Genomic DNA, 18,347 nt, shown 5'->3' on the forward strand with positions numbered 1-18,347 from the left:
TTTGTTTTCAAATCATAATGTTTTCTTATGTGCTACATATGGAGAGAAATATAATATAATATATATATATATATATTTACACACAGGTAGTAAAAAAAAATGAGCAAAAAAGGAAATCAAACCTAATTGCACACTGCTACATTGACTGCTTTTAGAGGCAGTAACTTTAATTGAGTGCCACAACTTTAGTGTTTCTATTCAGTGCTTCAACAGCGTCCCCCCCCCCACCCACCCCCGCCTTCAGGAGAGTTGATATGTTTCTGTTGCTGTGTAGTTCCTCTTCCAAATCGGCCAACACTGAGGTTTCCCACGTAAAAGGGGAAATACATCTTCGGCTCTGTGAGACAAATCAAATGAGAGAGAAAAAAAGACTTGAGCTCAACATGATCGTGTGGCAAACTCCAGTTTGCAAAGCAGACAGAATGGACAGAAGAGATGCTCAGACGGATTTGACACAACAAAACGTGCAATATGGGATGGTCTTCTGCAATGCATTTGGCCAGAAGGAAAGTTGGGCTAGCTCAAGAGAAGCAAGACGGCACCCAGTAATATAGTGGTAGATAAAAGGGTGGGCACACGGCTAATTTCTTACAGTATTATGTGTTATTTCTGTTTGAATTATTATGAGTTGACAGTTCATGGGCTGTTCAAAACTATCTGAATGTATTATTAAATTAACAGATGGGTGTGGACTTGCATAAACACTTGCATAGTGGTGATTTCTTTTTTCCAATCAGTCTCATTAACACTGACAATTTTGTTGTGCAACTATGGCCACAAGTAGGTGATCATCATAAGGGCAAAAACAGCAACAAATATAAACCACACATCAATTCATTTTCAGAGAAGCATAAAATCCTTCACATTAAAAAAAAATACACATTATGTACTTTATATCGGCTTGATGTATTTTGTGGATATATAATCAAGATGAATGTCGGCCCTATTTTTTTTTTTTCTGCGAAAAAATAAAATACAAAAAAGGCTAAAGAAAGGCGAGTTTGCTCTGCCAGTCTGGATCCACCCATGATCATACGCGTTTCCACGCTGAGAATCGAGCGGCTGTGTCATTTCCATGTGCAGCGTTCAGCACAGCCAGCTGTGCCTGCAGGTAGTGCGCACAGTGTGCAGCACAGAGCCCAGCCCCCCCTCCTCTCCTCTGAGGGCAGTGGCTGCTGACGTGTTACTACGCTGTTGTTCACACGACTTGTTTACAGTTTCGTCGGAAACTCAGCCTCGCCGTGGCCGCGGTTGTAGTAAAGGCGTAAATGTGTAGTAAATGTGCGCCGTGCGTAAATGTGCGCCGTGCTTTAACTACTTTTAACCCTCCCTGGCACCGTGCGTCGATATGAAAAAGCTTTGAAAAGCTTTGGTGAACGCCACAGCGTCGCCTCAACTCGGTCTGTTCCTACTACTACTACCAGTGTGTAAATGGAGGGCAGCCTGACAGCGCCTCTGACGTGTCCGCATAAAAAAACAAAGTCCCTTCTAGAAGCCGTGGTGCAAATGTTTGAAATTCCAATCGAATCGATTTGCGCAGGGATTACATAAAATAAGGGCTATATCGTCAGGGGGGAGCAGAGATTATCTTCCACATAATATGGGGAAAAACAAGTTTTTCTTTTGTTAGATCTGTCGTGCAAAAATGTCAATAGACGCTGCGAGCCTGCGGCTGACTTTCAAAGCAACAGCTGGAGAAGGACGGGGAGAGACGTCGACCAAGCAGGGGCATTTAACTCCACACGGCGTTGATGATAAACAATGTGCCGACTGCAGAGTTATATATACACAAAGTACCAATAAGCTGAAACTCCTCAATATGTCAAAGATCATAAAAGCCACTCGCTTACCTTCCTCCTCCTCACGTCTGCCTCTTGGGACTGGTCTTTCTGGGTGTGATGTGTTCCGCAGAGCGGCTCAGGTTCGGGCAACTCATCTCATCCGAGCTGGTGAGCGACCTCTTATTCTGGGCCGAAGGATCTGCTGCGAAAAGTCAAAGTGCACCAATAAGTCAAAACTACTCCGAGATAAAGATAGATAAGGGTAGCCTATCAACACTAAAATACTACGCCCCCTCCCCAGTGTTTGTCTACGTCTTATAGTGACATTTTAATACACTTCCAGTTTTACAGCTATCGCTATGCAAAAATACATTTCTGTGCACCGCAGACAGAAGAGAAACGCCACATTACAGTGTAGCCAATATGTTGCGATTATATGCGCACGGCTTATTGCTACAATTAAGTCGCATCGTTGCACAGAAATGTATCCATTTGGGTGAAACTAGTGCCACTAATAATCGCAGGTGGTTTTTAAAGTACCGTGGCACGCAGGTCTCTTCCTCGGCCCGGTGGTGCACTGCTCCTTGCACTCCATTTGACTCTCAGCCCTCTCGGTGGTGTCGTCGCTCGCAGCCACCGCGACGCAGTTATGATTCCCATTTAGATCCACATTGTTATTCCCGGAGGGGCAGACGCCCTTCTCCCTGCTCCGCTGCCTGCTGTAGAAAATGGGGACGTCTTTGCAGTCCACGACGTGCCACTCCAGCCTCCCGTTCGCCAGCGGCGTGTGATTGGCAAAGTCGAAGCCCCACTTGGCGGAGGCAGCCTCGTCAATCTCCCGCAAATGTCCCTTTAAATCCCTCTTTAACTCTTCGTGATCCACCGGCCAGAGGCTCCTGCAGGCTGACGGCTTCGGGTGATCGCCGCCGGGCACCGCTCGGCCGTCCGTCCGCTCCAACGTCGGGCTCCCGTTTGAAAGACGAACGTTTGACATCTTTCCCCAAAATAAGAAATAATTCTCGAAAAAAATCAGAGAGCGTCCAGTTTTCAAAAACACCCACACCGCTCAAAAACAACGGGTATCTCCTCGTCGCTCACCGAGATCCAAAACAAGCGTAAAAACGAGTTATGCCATGCATAGGTCTAGCTCGAAATGGTAACTGCCAGGCTTTTTTGTCGCAAAAGTAGTCTCCACGGCTCATCAAAACAAAGTGCAGAGAACCAGAAGCCACCCTGTCAATTTCGTCCCGCAGTGAGAGAGGGGGAAGAAATAGCAGACAAACCTTTTTCAGTACCCAATATGGCGATTGAGAGATGTACTTGGGATTGAGAGGGGAGGTTGACTGGGGGGAGGAAAAATGATTGACATAGAGAAGCTATTTAAACACGAAAAAGGCTGCTCATTGGTCGATCAGCTTAGATCCGCCCACTCTCTTAAGGTGGTCCAGGGGTGATCGCAGCAGCCTTGCAACATCGAGGACGAATGCAAGTTTAAATGTAGGACTTTTTATTCAAAAATGTTTTTAATACCAGTTTAAAAAAAAAACGTAGCCTACGAGACTCATCTGGCAACTGAAATAAACGTGAAAATTAAAACAGTCGACAATACGTGCCTGCAGGTCCTGAAAAAGGTTTAACTCAAGGCCTTGGAAGTTTTTAATGTAGTTTGATAAAGTAGGCTATTGTGTCAAATTCATTTGTAAATATATTGAAACATTTGCATTTTTGATTATGGTTTCAAAGTGGAAATTATTAATTCTAAAATGCACACTCATCTAGAGATACGTTAATTTGTGTTATTTCATTGGCCGTATGTTTCATTATAACTGGCATTAAAACAAAATAAAATGTAGCTTGATGAAACTTGGAGACATCCTGAAATATCCGCAAGAATGTAGGTCTGCTGGGTTTTTCACCATAAAAACAGAACACCAAAAACAGTCTTTATTATTTTCTGACTTTTTGGCTTAATTTGAACTCGGGGCAACTTGATGAAAATTATTGCGGTAAAAAGAGAAATAAGTGCATCATCTACACCCCATTTTTTTCTTTGCTTCTCATCAGAGACTAGTAAAAAAAAAAAACTACAAGTTACATGGCTACTAAGCAAAATCTATGACCAAGGAAATTTGAATAAACAATCTTATGACATGCTCTCCTGAGTTTGACATAAAAAAAAAAATGTATCTAGATTGTTAACAGGTTAAGTGTTTTTTTTTAACAATCTGTAAAAAAATAAATTTCTAGTAGACATTCCACCTTAAATGTTTGACACTTCTGAAAATACATAGGCTAACCTCCAAGGTGTGGGCCCTCTGCTTGAGTAGGTACACCCCGTGTCAAAACTATTCACCCACTGTCAAATAAAAAAATATATATAATAAAAAATAGAAATCGCTACAAATTAGGCAAACATGTATCTGAATGACATGGCATTTCCATCAATTCTCTGGAGCAGAGTGGGGTAAGTCAAGGTCACCACACCACACACACACTCCTCTTACCCACCAGCCTCGGGAGAAAAAGGTTGCACTAAGACTAGAAGGCTATGCAAATTTCCAATCCATACATATAAGCAGGTGGGGAAACAGCTATACAAACATAGGTCGTATGTGACCTGTTAAGAATGAGAAATTGTTATCTACACCAATAGCGAAAACATCAGTACTTTGAAGGGAAATCTAATGTGAATCAAGAAAAAATATTCACCAATCTCTCTGGAATAAGTACATTATTTTGTATAAAAATAATCTACTAGTAGCTACTGTGGCTAGGTCTCGAAAATAATTAAAACCTCAATCTTTTCTTGCTTGTGCAGTTTACACCTCCCACATTAGAGAGAGAGAATGCCACCCGATTCAGACAGATGTTGGTTTATTCTGCTCCTTAATTTGAAGGCGATACTTTTCCCTTTAAACTTCACTACAAATTGAACGACAACCAGCAACAGATGAAACAATTCCATTGTTCCAATTCCAGCGATTATTTAACTACGGGGTCATTGCAGGCTATGCTGTAGCTGTGGCCGTGATCTGCTCCACCCTCATGATTGGGACAAGGCTGACCCCTAGTGTTCACTCTCTGAAAAACCACTGAAGCTGTCGAAAGTCAGGGAGCAACAATCCATTCAATATTTTAATACCATACCTATGCATCAGCGTCACATCTGTACATCCATATCCGAACACATATATATGACAACCACAGGCTCTCACTGAAAACGACGCAAATCGATCCACCATGTCCCAAAACGTCCATCCATCCATGTCCCTTCACTGACCCTGACATGGTGTAGCTGGCCGACCTTCCCGATTAGTCCATTACACTAAACTGGTCCCAGTGCAGAGTGTGTGTGTGTGTGTGTGGGGAAGGGTCAGAGGTCAGAGGTCAGAGTCCCAGCCACTTGATGATGTAGAAGTTCTTCTTGCCCACTCGCAGCAGGCTGAGTCCGTTGGACAGGATGTGGATCTTGGGGATCAGAACCTGCTCTGGCTCGTCTGCGCGGCTGTGGTTGATCCACACCGCTCCCTCTGACACCATGCGGTACCTGCGGACACAGCCGTGCACAGGAGCCGTGTTATAAAGCCAGGTTATGACTGCATTGCATCTACCCGGACCGTCAGAAAACTGCATCACATTCACTTCAAAATAAATAAAGTGCATAACATGTCATGAGCTACCAACTAGTCACGCTGTCGACACCTCTGATGTGTTCCGATACGATCGTTAACCCGACAAGATTAAAATGTGCTATTTACTAGAATGCTTTCCCCCGGCTGGAGAAGTTGGCACAACACTATTAGTGCGTCCCGACTTGGGGCAGCTGTCACCCCCGGGCAGAACCTTTGTTTCAGTGGATGGACTGACTGTCACCAGGCTGTGCAATGGACCTGACCACGTAGATATGCTCTTATTCTGAAATAAACCAGTAGATTGTCGATAATGCTAACAGACTCAGAGCTGATCAGCGTGCACCTGCATATTCAGCTCTGCGATAGGAAACAGCGTGTTGGCAGAGAGGAGAGCAAGACAGCTTTTGTTCCAGTATTCTTATATAACAGTCTGTCTGACGTTACCGGAGTTTGAGTGTTATCTCTGAGGACGTCTAGCCTCACTGACGACTTAGGCTGCTATTCTCATCTCACAAGGTACTACGTAACGTAACGTTAGCCGCTGGTTAACAGCTGATCATGGCTGACCCATTTAATTGTTAATTTCATCGTTCTGCGGTTTGCTTTCCTTTCAGCCTGATAACTGCAGTAGCCTGTCTAGCCTGTAATGTCACTTCTGCTCCTGTGTGCGTTCCCAGAAAAGCTCCCATTTGCCTGTCTCAATTCGGGAGACTGTTGTTAACTTTGATTGAGTTTGATGCTTAAAAACACTATCAGAAAATGTAATACCTATAGCAAATTTAAGACAATTTAAGACCTTAATTTCCCTAATTTTAATTTAAGACATTTTAAGACTTTTTAAGGACCCGCGGGAAAGCTGACCTGTTTTGGGGGGAGGGGAACTGGGGGGGAATAGTGTAATCCGCCCGGTGAAATTCCTTTGCTGTCAGGTGAAAAGAAGCAGCTGGCGAGTTGTGTCGGAGGAAGCGTGTGAGAGTCTACACCTTCCCCAGTTCGGCACTCGGCAGAGGGGCTGACGGGGGGAATTGGCCAAGTACAATTGGGGAGAAAAAATGGGAATAAAAAAACAAAACAAAAACACCTTTCATGGCTCATATCAGGAAGCAAGTCGATCAGCTTGGTTAAGATTTAATCCACTACCAGATCATCTGATTCTGCCCTGACCAAGCCTCTGATCAGGGTGTCTCTTCCTGATTGTCAAGACGATCAAATACGGAGTTAATCTAACGTATAATCCCAAAGTGTGTGCCAGCCTTAGGGCTAATGTCCACCAACAGATGCGGTACGGCTGTGAACAGACCCACACTCATGTCATCTGTCAGACGTACATGTAGGCGGGATCCGTCAAAAATAGAACAGGTGTGTAATGTTTCCGTACCGCATGTGCATGGGCGAGAGAGTCGATCAATCTGCGACGCAGCCGTAACGGATGTGGTGTACGTTGCCTGTTGAAGTGCCTCCTACCCTTTGGGTCCCTCGGGGATGGCGCTGACGCTGCGGCAGGCGTCTATCACTGTGGTCCCCGGCTCCAGCAGCAGCTGGTGGAAGGGAGCCTCTCTGAAGAGTTCCTGCAGCTCCTCGTCGCTCATCTCCTCCAGGGCCTGCACGCTGCTCTGGTACAACGCGTTGGTGCATCTGGAATGATCATGTTAAAGTCGAGCTGAACCCAAAAATGACTTTCTTTTCTTTTAGTTCAAATACCTGGGTATGCAGTGCACCTATTTAATAATGTATGCAAAAAAAAAATCACAAAAATCTAATTTCTTTCGTTTTTCACACTTTTTCACATCAAAAGTTCATTTTTCAAGACATCGATAACAGTAATGTACAGTTTGCTGACGTCACCTAGTACTATCAAATTTCTACCCCATTTCAACCAATCATATCACGACATGCAGCTGTCAATCAAATCTTCATTTCAGGATAATTTTCTCTTCCAAATGAAGTAGAAAATGGCGCCTAGTGCCTGTCATCTGGCAGAATTCCTATCCCATAAACTAACTACTAACTTGGCCAATTGTTAGAAACATGAACAAAAAACAAAAACTATAATCTCTAAGAATGCAAAGAAATGTAACTGGCTCGTTAAAACACGCATTCCAGGGATATCATATTTATATATTATTATATTATAGCGTGGTTGTCAGGGGTCTGCCCTCGGAGATTCCAGGCGGGCGGGCAGCACCCATTCATCGGATTGTCCGCTCGCTCCGCACGAAGCAGCTGGCTGCCTGGTACTCCGCGGATCCCACTCGTGTAGCACGACAACACGCTGAATCCCACTCGATTTGGGGGTGGAACACGCCATGATTGACCAATGCCAAAGCCAGTCGACAGAATTATCAAATCAAATCATCAACATGATACTATGACCCGCCTCTCAACTTGTCATCTCAGACAAATTATGTTTTCAGTCTGAAACGGACTGCGACCCACGTGACGATACGGGTTCAGTTCGACTTTAAACATGACTATAGACCCTTTTCATGGGGGGGCATTTTGTGTCGAAAAGGCAGGTTAAATACAGGTGCAAGCAAAACACTAATGAGGGTTTCCAAATTCCAATCATGGAAGTTGGAAACCCTCATTAGTGTTTTGCTTGCACCTGTATTTAACCTGCCTTTTCGACACAAAATGGCCCCGTGAGAAGGGTCTATTGATCCTATAGAGAGGCAAAGTTCCTGCTTCAGCACTGTACCAGAGATTTTCTTCCGCAATTTATTTTTTCATAGACATTTCGTAAAATGCTTATAAAAATTGTTTTACTTGGTCAAACCAAATGGTTCAGCTATATTTAGAATCGGGAGAGACCATAGAACATTTCACTCAGACCAAAACTTAAAAAACAAACAAACATAAAAAAAAAATCATTTTCTTTAAACTTTTTTAACGTTTTGGTCTGAGTTAAATGTTATGCGATCTCTCCTGTTTCTAAATATATCTGTACCGCTTGGTTTGAACAAGTAAAACTATTTTTATAAGCATTTTACGAAATGTCTATGGGAAAATAAATGGCGTATGAAAATCTCTGGTACAGTGCTCGATTTGTTTTGTTTCCACCTCCCCTCCATTTTCTCCCCAATTGTGGCCAATTCCCCCTGCTGTCCCGGTCGTTGCTCCACCCCCTCTGCCGATCTGGGGAGAGCCGTAGACTAGCACATGCTTCCTCCGACACGTGTGCAGTCGACAGCCACTTCTTTTCACCTGACTGGGAGGAGTTTCACCGGCAGGATGAAGCGCGTGGGAGGATCACACTATTCCCCCCAGTTCCCCTCCCCCCGAACAGGTGCCCCCGACCGACCAGAGGTGCCAGTGCAGCGACCAGGACTCCTACCCCACCGGCTTCCCACCCGCAGACACGGCCAATTGTGTCTGCAGGAACGTCCCCGCGGTGGTAGGCGAGTGCTTTTTTAACCTCTACACTATCTCTACTATCAATATCTCAATATACCTGCTCTAATACTACTTGTGATTTGGTGTCTTGCTCAAGGACACTTCAGCAGGACGAATGCTTACCGACATGTAGTCCAGTAAAAATGTCACTTGACCTCACACTAATTGCAACAAAACCAAACTCAACTGATTTTGTATCATTCCTCAATATGTCCTCAATGAAGGAAAAAAAGTGTTAAGGAAATGTATGAAGGGAACATTTTGAAAATGACCTATATGATGCTACCAAAAATGTTTTTTTATTTATTTTTTAACATTTTTTTTATTTTTTTATTTTTTCCTCCTTGAAGCAAAAAACACATACAGGATATAAGCGATGAGATTTATGGCACATTAAAAAAAAAAAAAAAAGGCTTCCATAGGCTACCATCATATTTAGGTCATTTTCAAAACTTTCCTTAACACTTTTTTTCCTTCATTGAGGACATATTGAGGATACAAAATCAGTTGAGTTTGGTTTTGTTGCAATTAGTGTGAGGTTGGGACCCACATATTTGCGTAAAATGCCTGGACTAATGGGGAAATGAACTCTGATCCTCCAGTTTACTGGCGGTCTGCTTACTGACTACACCACCGTGCTGACCCATACACCACGGTGCTGACCCAAACACCGCGGTGCTGACCCAAACAATATTGTAACACTTAACGAGCGTGTTTCACTTGATGCATTTAAAATGCCATATGAAGGACTTAGATGCAGACTCAGCAGACTCAATCGTCTGTCAATGTTTTAATTTGCCCTGCTGAATTACCTATTGAACTATTCTAGTTGCTTGTTAGTGAAATTTGTTGTTTGTCTGAAACTTAGTATTCCTTTGTGCTGCTGCCTACAATGTGACTTTCCTGATGAATAAAGGTCAAATAAAATAATAGTTCTTATTGTTATTTTTATTCTGTATGCTATCTTGGTCAAATGTGCTTAAAAAAAGACAGCCATGACCTCAGTGGGACTAACCTGGATAAGTGAAGGTTGAAGAAAATAAATAAAACATGCATGTTATGTCATATAGGCCTAATTATAGCCTGGTAAAAACCATCCTGACTTACTTCTGAGTCTGGACTTCCAGCTGGTCACATCGATTTCAATGGGCGGCACTTGACAACCTTCAGCCAATCAGCGTCGCTAAATCCAATCCAAATTCAGTCGGAAGAACAATGAAAATGTCTTTCCCACGAAAAAACTCCACTGGTGCATATATGCAATAACTGCACTTATGGCAGTGTTTACTAGGGCTGTGAATCTTCACTGGCCTCACGATTCGATTCGATTACGATTCAGAGGGCTACGATTCGATTCGATTATGATTATTGATGCATCTCGATGCATCTTAAATCGATGCATCACTTTTTTCCGCAATACATGATTTATTTTTTCTCACTTTCTTTTTTCTCACTGTGTGGCTACTTTTAAAATAAAAGTGCATTTGGAATTGCATTGTATTATGATTCATAATTAAAATAAACAACTGCATGTACTTCCATTATATTTTATTTGATTATAATATATATATTTTTTTTTATATAATCGATTTTTGACATTTGTGAATCGATGCAGAATCGTGCACGTCCGTATCGCGATGCATCTTATAATCGATTATTTTTGACACCCCTAGTGTTTACCCTACTAACGTTAACGTTACCGCTCACTGCTTTGGGAGATGCCATTAATGTACTGTTTTGCCAGCAGCATCCCTAATTGGCTGGTTAAATTCTAATTTCTGGAAATCGATTGGGGGGTGGGGGGGGCGTGTGGAAGGCCAGACTGATCTGCGGTGCGAAACAGAGTTCACGTGATCAGGATGGTTTTAGCACGCTAGCCTAATGACACAAAAAAAAAACACAAACACACACACACACACACACACACAGAGACAGACCGCCCCTGACCTTTTAGCACTGTTGAGGCCCTCCTTCCCGTGCACCAGCTTGGTAACCTCAGCAGCGAGTCGTTTATGCGCCAGTCGTTTCCCCGGCTCCTCCCTCTGTTGTTCCATCACTCTCTCCACCTCCCCCAGGGGCAGGAAGGTGAACAGCTTTAGGTACCTGCAGCACATCCACACACACTATACTGAACCACTGCAATACACAAACTAGCTGTATTCATGTTAGCTGACTGTATAGTAAGTTTAGAAGTAAGTAAGTTTAAATTGTTGTTTAATATTATTTATTGAATAACTTGCAGACGTAATTAAAATGGCAATCATGGACTACCGTAAATTCCGGACTATAAGCCGCACCTTTTTTCCCGTTTTTTGGCCTTTTTTGGCCCCTGCGGCTTATATAACGGTGCGGCTTATCTATGGATTTTTTCAAAAAAAAAAAAAAAAACTCTCTTTTTTAGCACTCTTTCTAACTATAAATCCACTTCTGTTTTAATTTCCTCTCTTGCCCTCTTTTCACCACACTGTATGACACTGTATGACACTGTGTGCACTGTAAAAAACAACACAGGTGGTGTTGTGTTATGTTGTTTTGTTGAAATGTTAATAAATGGGAGCTTCCTCAAACAGCCATCTCTTTCCCGACAATCCCCTCTTGGCATGAACCCTTACATATGGTAATTAAACATTAAAACACAAAAAAAAAAAAAAAAAAAAAAAAAAAAAATACCATTAAAACACCCGCGGCTTATAGTCCGGTGCGGCTTATATATGTAAAAAATAGTCAACTGCAGGTGCGGCTTATACACCGGTGCGGCTTATAGTCCGGAATTTACGGTAATATAATCAGTTAAACATTAATTATGCCTGCTGAGCACCCAAATCAGTAAATTGTGTGTGAGAGAAAAACAAAACAAAAACACATGTACAAAACAATAGGCTACAGAAAAATGGAAGATCAGATGTTAGTCATATGTACATTATCCAAAGTTACAATCTTTGACGATGGATGTTGCATCTGATTTTTAACTGTTTATCATCATAGCCATCTATGCATGCTGCAGTCTCAATGCCCTGTAGCTGCCTATGTGCCTATGAGCTCATGACTGTCATTATGTGACCTCTCCTATCCCGCATATGTCAGCCCTGTAGTGCCATCTAGTGGTTAAATAAGTTCTCAACTAATGAATATGTCTACTACAACATGTCTTCAGGGTTTGCCACTCTTTTGTAATGTTAGACTTTCAAGCACTTTTCAAGGACAGATTATTTCAAAAATGATGGGCCAATAATTCAATGATGTTCACATAAGTCATTTATTATAGAGCAGCAACCGATGATTATTTTCATTGTTGATTAACCGGTCGGTTGCTAAAATGTCAGAAAATGGTGAAAAATGTTGATCAGTGTTTCCAAAAGCTCAACATGACGTCCCCAAATGTCCTGTTTTGTCCACAACCCAAAGATATTCAGTTGACTGTTATAGAGGAGTAAAGAAACCAGAAAATATTCATATTTAAGTAGCTGGAATCAAGAGAATTTGACTTTTTTTACGCACTTAAACCGATAGTAAACAACTACTATCAATCGATCGATCCGTTAATTGTTGCAGCTCTAAATTCAAATTTTCCCCCAGTCATGCTTACACATCGAAATGAATCATTAAAGCAGCTACGAGCAACTTTTTCGATTGTTATTAAACAGTATAAATTTAATATCAATGCATCACATCTTACCTCTAATAGTCGACGAGACCAACGCAGAGTAGTCTCGCTTGAACCCCGAGTGAATCGGCCAGTGTTAGTCTGTCTGTGGCCAGGGCAGATCAGGAAGTGAAATGAAACGGTTTGCAGCAGCCACTTCGGCCATAACCACAAAATAACTTCCAAAAAACCTGTTAGAATATAACGAGAGATGTTCCCGAGAGTATGCGTGGCGTTCACATTGTTTATGCTATGTTGCTAGGCAGCGCGAACGGGGTAGGCAGGCAGCTGCGTTTCACTTCCGGGTTTCACTTCCGGGTGTAGCCGGGCCGGCGGTAGGAGAGAGAGAGAGAGAGCCCCCTGTTGACGCGAGTTTAGACAGACACAGACTTAATAATCACCTAAGGGAGCAATCTCCGATTGACACGGCTTTGGTCTCAGCTACTATTATAGGTAAGATGTGATGCATCAATATTGTAATTATACTGTTTAATAACAATCGAAAAAGTTGCTCATAGCTGCTTTAACACTTACAATGAACTCAAAGCAATCTTGAAATCCTCAGCATTTCTGAAGTGCTCTGAAGAAATCAAGCTTGGCCCAGCAATTTTGAGATGACGGCGCGCACAAGGCTCAAACTCAGAGATTCCGGTAGGCTAAATTCAAGCTATTTTAATGAGCTCTTTATAAAGCCAAGCACTTTCAAGCAACCCTGCGACTTACCGTGTGGTGACTTCAGGAGTATGATACAGCTATGGCCTATTCACCTTATGTTCATACATGGTGGGCCAAATTCTTCCGGGTTGTGTTAACACTTCCGCTGGTCACGGCGCGAAATACAAAAGAACATCAGAAGAAGAAAGATGTTTCTGTAGCGGACAGTGCAGGGGGTAAAACAAAGAACGTAGCCTACTACTTTGACCTCGGTCCACAGCAAGCAAGCGGAGTATCCGCTGTTAGCCAGGTCAGATAACGTTATCGTCGACAATGACGAGCACTTTCTTGTAAAACATACCTGGACTCCAACAAAGAAAGCTTCAGATGGTTTTCAGTCTCCTCCGAGCGCAGCGCGAGCCACTAACGTCTATAAGACCCGCAGACGTTAACGTAATTCCCTTGAATGCGAGAATTAACGAGCCAGTTACATGGCGTTGCATTCTTAGACATTGCCGTTTGCTTTTATTTGGTATGTTACATACAATTGGCTAAATTATTAGTTAATTCAGAGTTAGATGATATTGGAGCAGCCGGCCTTTTTCTTTTTTTTTGCCGGAAGTCGTGACACAACCACAAAACCGGGTCAAATGGGCGTGGCTACATAAGGTGAATAAGCTTCTGAATCAAGCAACCAGCTTAGGTGCTTATGAGAAGTTTACATAATCTTGTACCAATAATCCTGTATCCATAATATATCTAAGCAATATAGCATGAGAGCCAGTGTGTTGTGGCAAATATATCCCGCTGCTCAGCTGTTATCCCACGAGGCCGCAGGCCGAGTGGGATAACTGCTGAGCAGCGGGATATATGCCACAACACACGCTGCTCGAGTGCTATATTGCTTTTATAAAACGGTTTCCAAGTATGATAATATAATAATAATAATAATACTATAAGTCCGACTGGCATGTCATTCTGATAGTCAGTTGAAACACTACTGTAAGGCGGGACCGCAAGAATGTGCGGGTGATTTGATTGGATCGTTCTGGAGACTGAAGTTGACATTGGCCAATCCTGGCGCTTGCTGAGAAGCTGAGAGCTTTCTGGAAACGACACGCAGCTCCCGACACGCAGCTCGAGCGCAGCGCTGCATTCTCAGCGCTTGCTGAGAAGCTGAGAGCTTTTCTGCAAAGCCCGACACCAACTAACGTTACGGGGTTAAATGCGGGGTTAACAGCCTTTTTTTTGCAAAGAAGACATTAGCCCGCGTCTATTCTTGTACAAAACATAATTTTCTGCGAAGTATTAGTAAAGTTATAAGTGAAGATCGATTCACAAGGATCTGACAGCTGTCTCCGCCATTTGTTTTTTCTACATTGTCATTTGAGGTAACCAAAGCCTTTTAGTAAGAGAGTTGCCATAGCAACTCAATAACCCATGGCCATGGGTTATTGGAGTGGGTTACTGGATTTATACAATGGCTGTGAACCAATCAGATTGCTTGATTTGAGAGAGCCGTTTTATAAATATATATATATACTGTATTGGGTATTTGTACTTAGGCAAGTAGCCTACGGTGAGGTTGCGTATACTATAGCATCAGGCTTCACCTACCTTTCCACACTGTCGTCAGGCTGTCTGAGGAAGAACTGGTAGAGTTCAAACGGAGAGGTCTTGTCTCTGTTGAGCCACACCGCGTTGCCTGCCGTCTTCCCCAGCTTGTCCCCCACAGAGCTGGTCACCAGGGGGATGGTCAGCCCATACACCTCCTCACCGCTCACTCTGCAGGGAAATCACGATTCGTTATCCCAAGTGTCAGACGTCAGGTATTCACAAGTCCTAACCGTGGATTAGTTCACATTATTGATCAGCATCTGCCAATTCCTGAGTGAAACGAGTCGACGCTGTGCCATAATCAATGACAAAAACTGTGGGGTTAGTTTTGTGTATATGGAGTTACATTTAGGAAGTCATCACTTTTACAGAATTGCTAGCCTCAATAGAGCCCATTAAAAATCTGACAATTTGAATGTCCTTGCTAAGTAGGAAAGATACTACCCCTTAAAACACGAGTGAGACCTTTTCTGAACTGTTAGAATAGTTCTCTCCCCTTGGTACAAACCCAATGAGTCCTCGATAAGTTTTTAGCTCTTTTTGCAACTGCTGCGCCTGTTGCTTAATGCACTTTTTATTAGGGATGGGGGGAAAAATCGATACCCACAGTATCGCGATATTTTGCCTGACGATATTGTATCGATATTGCAAAAAAAAAAAAAAAAAAAAAATTTGCAGGCCATGCCAGGCCACCGGGCTACTATAAACTTTAGTTCCAAGGCCAGCAGTAAACAAACGGTAGCATATTTTCATTTTGTTTTAACAGTAACAGTTTTGTCATAACAGTCATTTACAAATTCCCCAGTTACTGAATGGGCTGCACAAAATGTTTTGTGTAAGTGAAGTGAAGTTGCAAAAACTACATAAGTACAGTAGTCCACACACACATCCAGTTAAGGTGGACTGTAAGTAGACTGTAACAAACAGTTCAGTTTGTCAGGTGCATGCAACTATGACATGACTTTATGAAAGTTGTTGGTCTGTCTACTTGACAATGTTGCTGCAATAAAATGGTTGAAGTCAGATCATGTACAGACTGAAAAATTGTTCTTATATAAACCAGATGTTGACAAAGTTTTCCTTTGGGGACATCATTTGCAGTTGAAAAAGTAAGAAATCGCAATATATCGAAATATCGCAATATTCAATATATCGCAATATCGATATATCGCAATATCGCATCGTGACTCAAGTATCGTTTCAGTATCGTATCGTGGGCATCTGGTGATTCCCACCCCTACTTTTTATACTCTTTTTTAAAAGTTTTGTTGTGATGCCTCTAAATGTCTATTTTATTCTCTTATTTTCCTGTCAACCATTCTATGTGAAGCACTTTGAATTGCCTCTGTGTATGAAATGTGCTATACAAATAAACTTGACTTGACTTGGTACCTGACATCACGGATAGCAACCTTATGTGATGCAGTCCCTGAGTCATTGGTGGTGGGTCGAGGAAACCCATGGGGCTACCTGTAGTAGTGTGAACCCATTCACATACCTGCTACATTCAAAGAGGACATTTCATTGAAACTGCATTGAAGTGCTGCTTGTTTAGGATTATATATACGCCGAATTGAAGAGTGGCTCCTGACCATCCAAAGAAGGTATTGGACCATTCTGCGGTGGGTACAATTGTCAATAATCCCGGAAGAATACATTGCATTTGTTCGATTTTTCAATGGAATTTGGCGTCACGTTCTCTACGGGAGGGAAACCAAAATATAACGTAACGTTATTGGGGGCTACAAAATAACTTGGACATTTACTTGTGAATGAACTCATGGCCAGACATCAAATTGCCCAGTTGGTCGGTGCCTCCCAGCTGTATCTTGCAGCCATACACTTGGTTGAGGTGGTAGAAGTCGTACGCTTGGAACACCTGGTAGGTGAACTCTGTCAGGCTCATACCGTCTGCGCCTCTCAGCCTGGACTGCACGCTGTGGCGACTGAGCATGGTGCCCATCCTGAAGTGTCTGCCAGCGTCCGACAGAAACTCCACCACGCCCCGGTCCTTGTACCAGCTCAGGTTGTTGAGCACGGTCACGGTGCCCAGCTTCTTCTTGGAGCTGTCGTGGAAGTTCAGTTCGTGGTTGGTGAAAATCCTCTGGACGCTCTCCCTGATGCTCCGTGCGTTCTCCTCGGCGGCGTCCGCAGACAGCCGCTCCCTCTCGCTCGTCTTGCCGCTCGGGTCGCCGATCTGTGCCGTGGCCCCTCCGAGCACCGCGACCACATGGTGCCCCGCGCTGCGGAAGTGTAGCAGGCCGATGACAGCGAGCAAGTTTCCCACATGAAGGCTGTCCGCCGTGGGGTCGAAGCCGCAGTACACCGTCTGAGAGCCGGACTGCAGCAGCTGGGGAAGCTGGTCCTGCGCTGCGCTCTCGGGGAAACAATCCTTCAAAATACCTCGTTTGTTCAGAGTTAGTAAAAGTCCCTTGTGTGCGATTGAAGTGCAGTGAAATGTAGCCCTGATAGTGAGATGAGGGAGCGCTTGCTTCAGGAGAACACGGGATCCACGCCGCGATACATACCTGCAGGTCCTCACCATGGACGCCGCCATCTTGGACAATGTGACAAGTCGAGAGGGGAGGAGTCAAGGAGAGTGACGCGGGGGGGTTGGCAGGACTAGAGCGCCCTCTAGTGCAGAGGCTCTCAATGTGGATGTGGAGGGGGCAGGGATAGGTATAAAACCAAACTTTGTTTTCCATAGGTTATTATTACCCCCCCCCCCCACAGATCTAGGCATCTTTGGTTGGTTGATTAAGGGATTAATTAATCATTCTAGTCAAGTTCTATGGTTTTGATTGACAGAAGGAGGGTCCTAACAAAACCACAGAGGACATTGGCATTAATATGAAACCGTGACTGGAACTTCTTTCAGAATGTAAACATTTAGTGCCTGATATATAGCTGTTCTGATGCAACTTTGCAAAAGGTGCCTTCATTCAAAGTGAAGAAGGGAGTGAATGACAAAACTGTTTTAAAAATATTTTCAATGATGCATGCATATCAAAACTATCATAATAAATATTAAAAGGATGGTGGCAAATGTAAAAAAAAAAATCCCAAATCTCATATCACACTGGAATTATCCATGTAATATCTATGGACCATAACTGCCCTGCCTTTAGTGTGGTCTAGACTAGAGTCAGAGTTTATTTATAGAGGCCTGAAACTTAGCGATAATATTTATTGATTTTGGTTACACCTTTGGTGATCATTGTTTTGGTGTTTTGTGCTCTGGGGGCGTGGTCAGGGTGGGGTAAATCCTCCCCAGAGAGAGAGAGTAGATAGAAAACATGCTTTTATTGAAACAGTGCCCGTTTGCCTTTAGACCAGTAGATGGCGCCATGATTCTCCCGGAGAGGTCATTGTTTTGCAAGTCACAAGTCTTTGCACTCAAGTCCCAAGTCAAGACAGGCAAGTCCCAAGTCAAGACTGAGAAGTCACAAGTCCTAAACTTTAAGTTTAGAGTCCTAAACAAGTCATCACGCACTCTTCACCAAATGTAATGCCATTTTAACACAAATCATGAATACTTTGTAAAACTTGTATTTTTTATACTGTATATTTTTTAAGTGTGACTGAACTGAATCATAAGAAAGTAGTGCTGACATTGCACTGTCATTC

At 43.1% G+C, this 18,347-nt stretch overlaps 2 protein-coding genes across 3 annotated transcripts; both read right to left on the bottom strand.

Annotated features, from left to right (window-relative positions):
• Positions 1–232: 232 nt before the first annotated feature.
• cdkn1bb (cyclin dependent kinase inhibitor 1Bb) lies at positions 233–3,075 on the bottom strand. Of its 2 annotated transcripts, none has more exons than XM_083662946.1 (3): positions 2,322–3,075; positions 1,851–1,980; positions 233–337 (listed from the first exon to the last, which is right to left on the bottom strand). In XM_083662946.1, exons 1-2 carry the CDS (start codon positions 2,773–2,775, stop codon positions 1,862–1,864), a joined length of 573 nt encoding a protein of 190 aa, XP_083519072.1. In that variant the 5' UTR covers positions 2,776–3,075; the 3' UTR covers positions 233–337; positions 1,851–1,861. The 2 variants fall into 2 exon arrangements, with proteins under 2 accessions (XP_083519072.1, XP_083519071.1); XM_083662945.1 differs by having other exon boundaries at positions 1,851–1,983.
• A 1,776-nt stretch (positions 3,076–4,851) lies between these two features.
• Positions 4,852–17,277, bottom strand: yars2 (tyrosyl-tRNA synthetase 2, mitochondrial; the record flags this gene model as incomplete). Its single annotated transcript, XM_083662941.1, has 5 exons — positions 4,852–5,328; positions 6,878–7,048; positions 10,754–10,909; positions 14,721–14,888; positions 16,487–17,277. The coding sequence occupies 5 exons, from the start codon at positions 17,275–17,277 to the stop codon at positions 5,169–5,171; spliced, it is 1,446 nt and encodes a 481-aa protein (XP_083519067.1). The 3' UTR covers positions 4,852–5,168.
• Between the last annotated feature and the right edge of the window lie 1,070 nt (positions 17,278–18,347).

Source organism: Poromitra crassiceps (assembly GCF_964638095.1).
Source record: "Poromitra crassiceps genome assembly, chromosome: 30".
NCBI classification, from domain to species: Eukaryota; Metazoa; Chordata; class Actinopteri; order Beryciformes; family Melamphaidae; genus Poromitra; species Poromitra crassiceps.

Bases quoted from the DNA above. Each gene is read 5' to 3' on its own strand.
- cdkn1bb (XM_083662945.1), bottom strand. From the start codon at position 2,775: ATGTCAAACGTTCGTCTTTCAAACGGGAGCCCGACGTTGGAGCGGACG. The intron at 1,984-2,321 runs GTACTTTAAAAA...GACTTTTCGCAG, and splicing joins GAAGAGACCTGCGTGCCACG to CAGATCCTTCGGCCCAGAAT.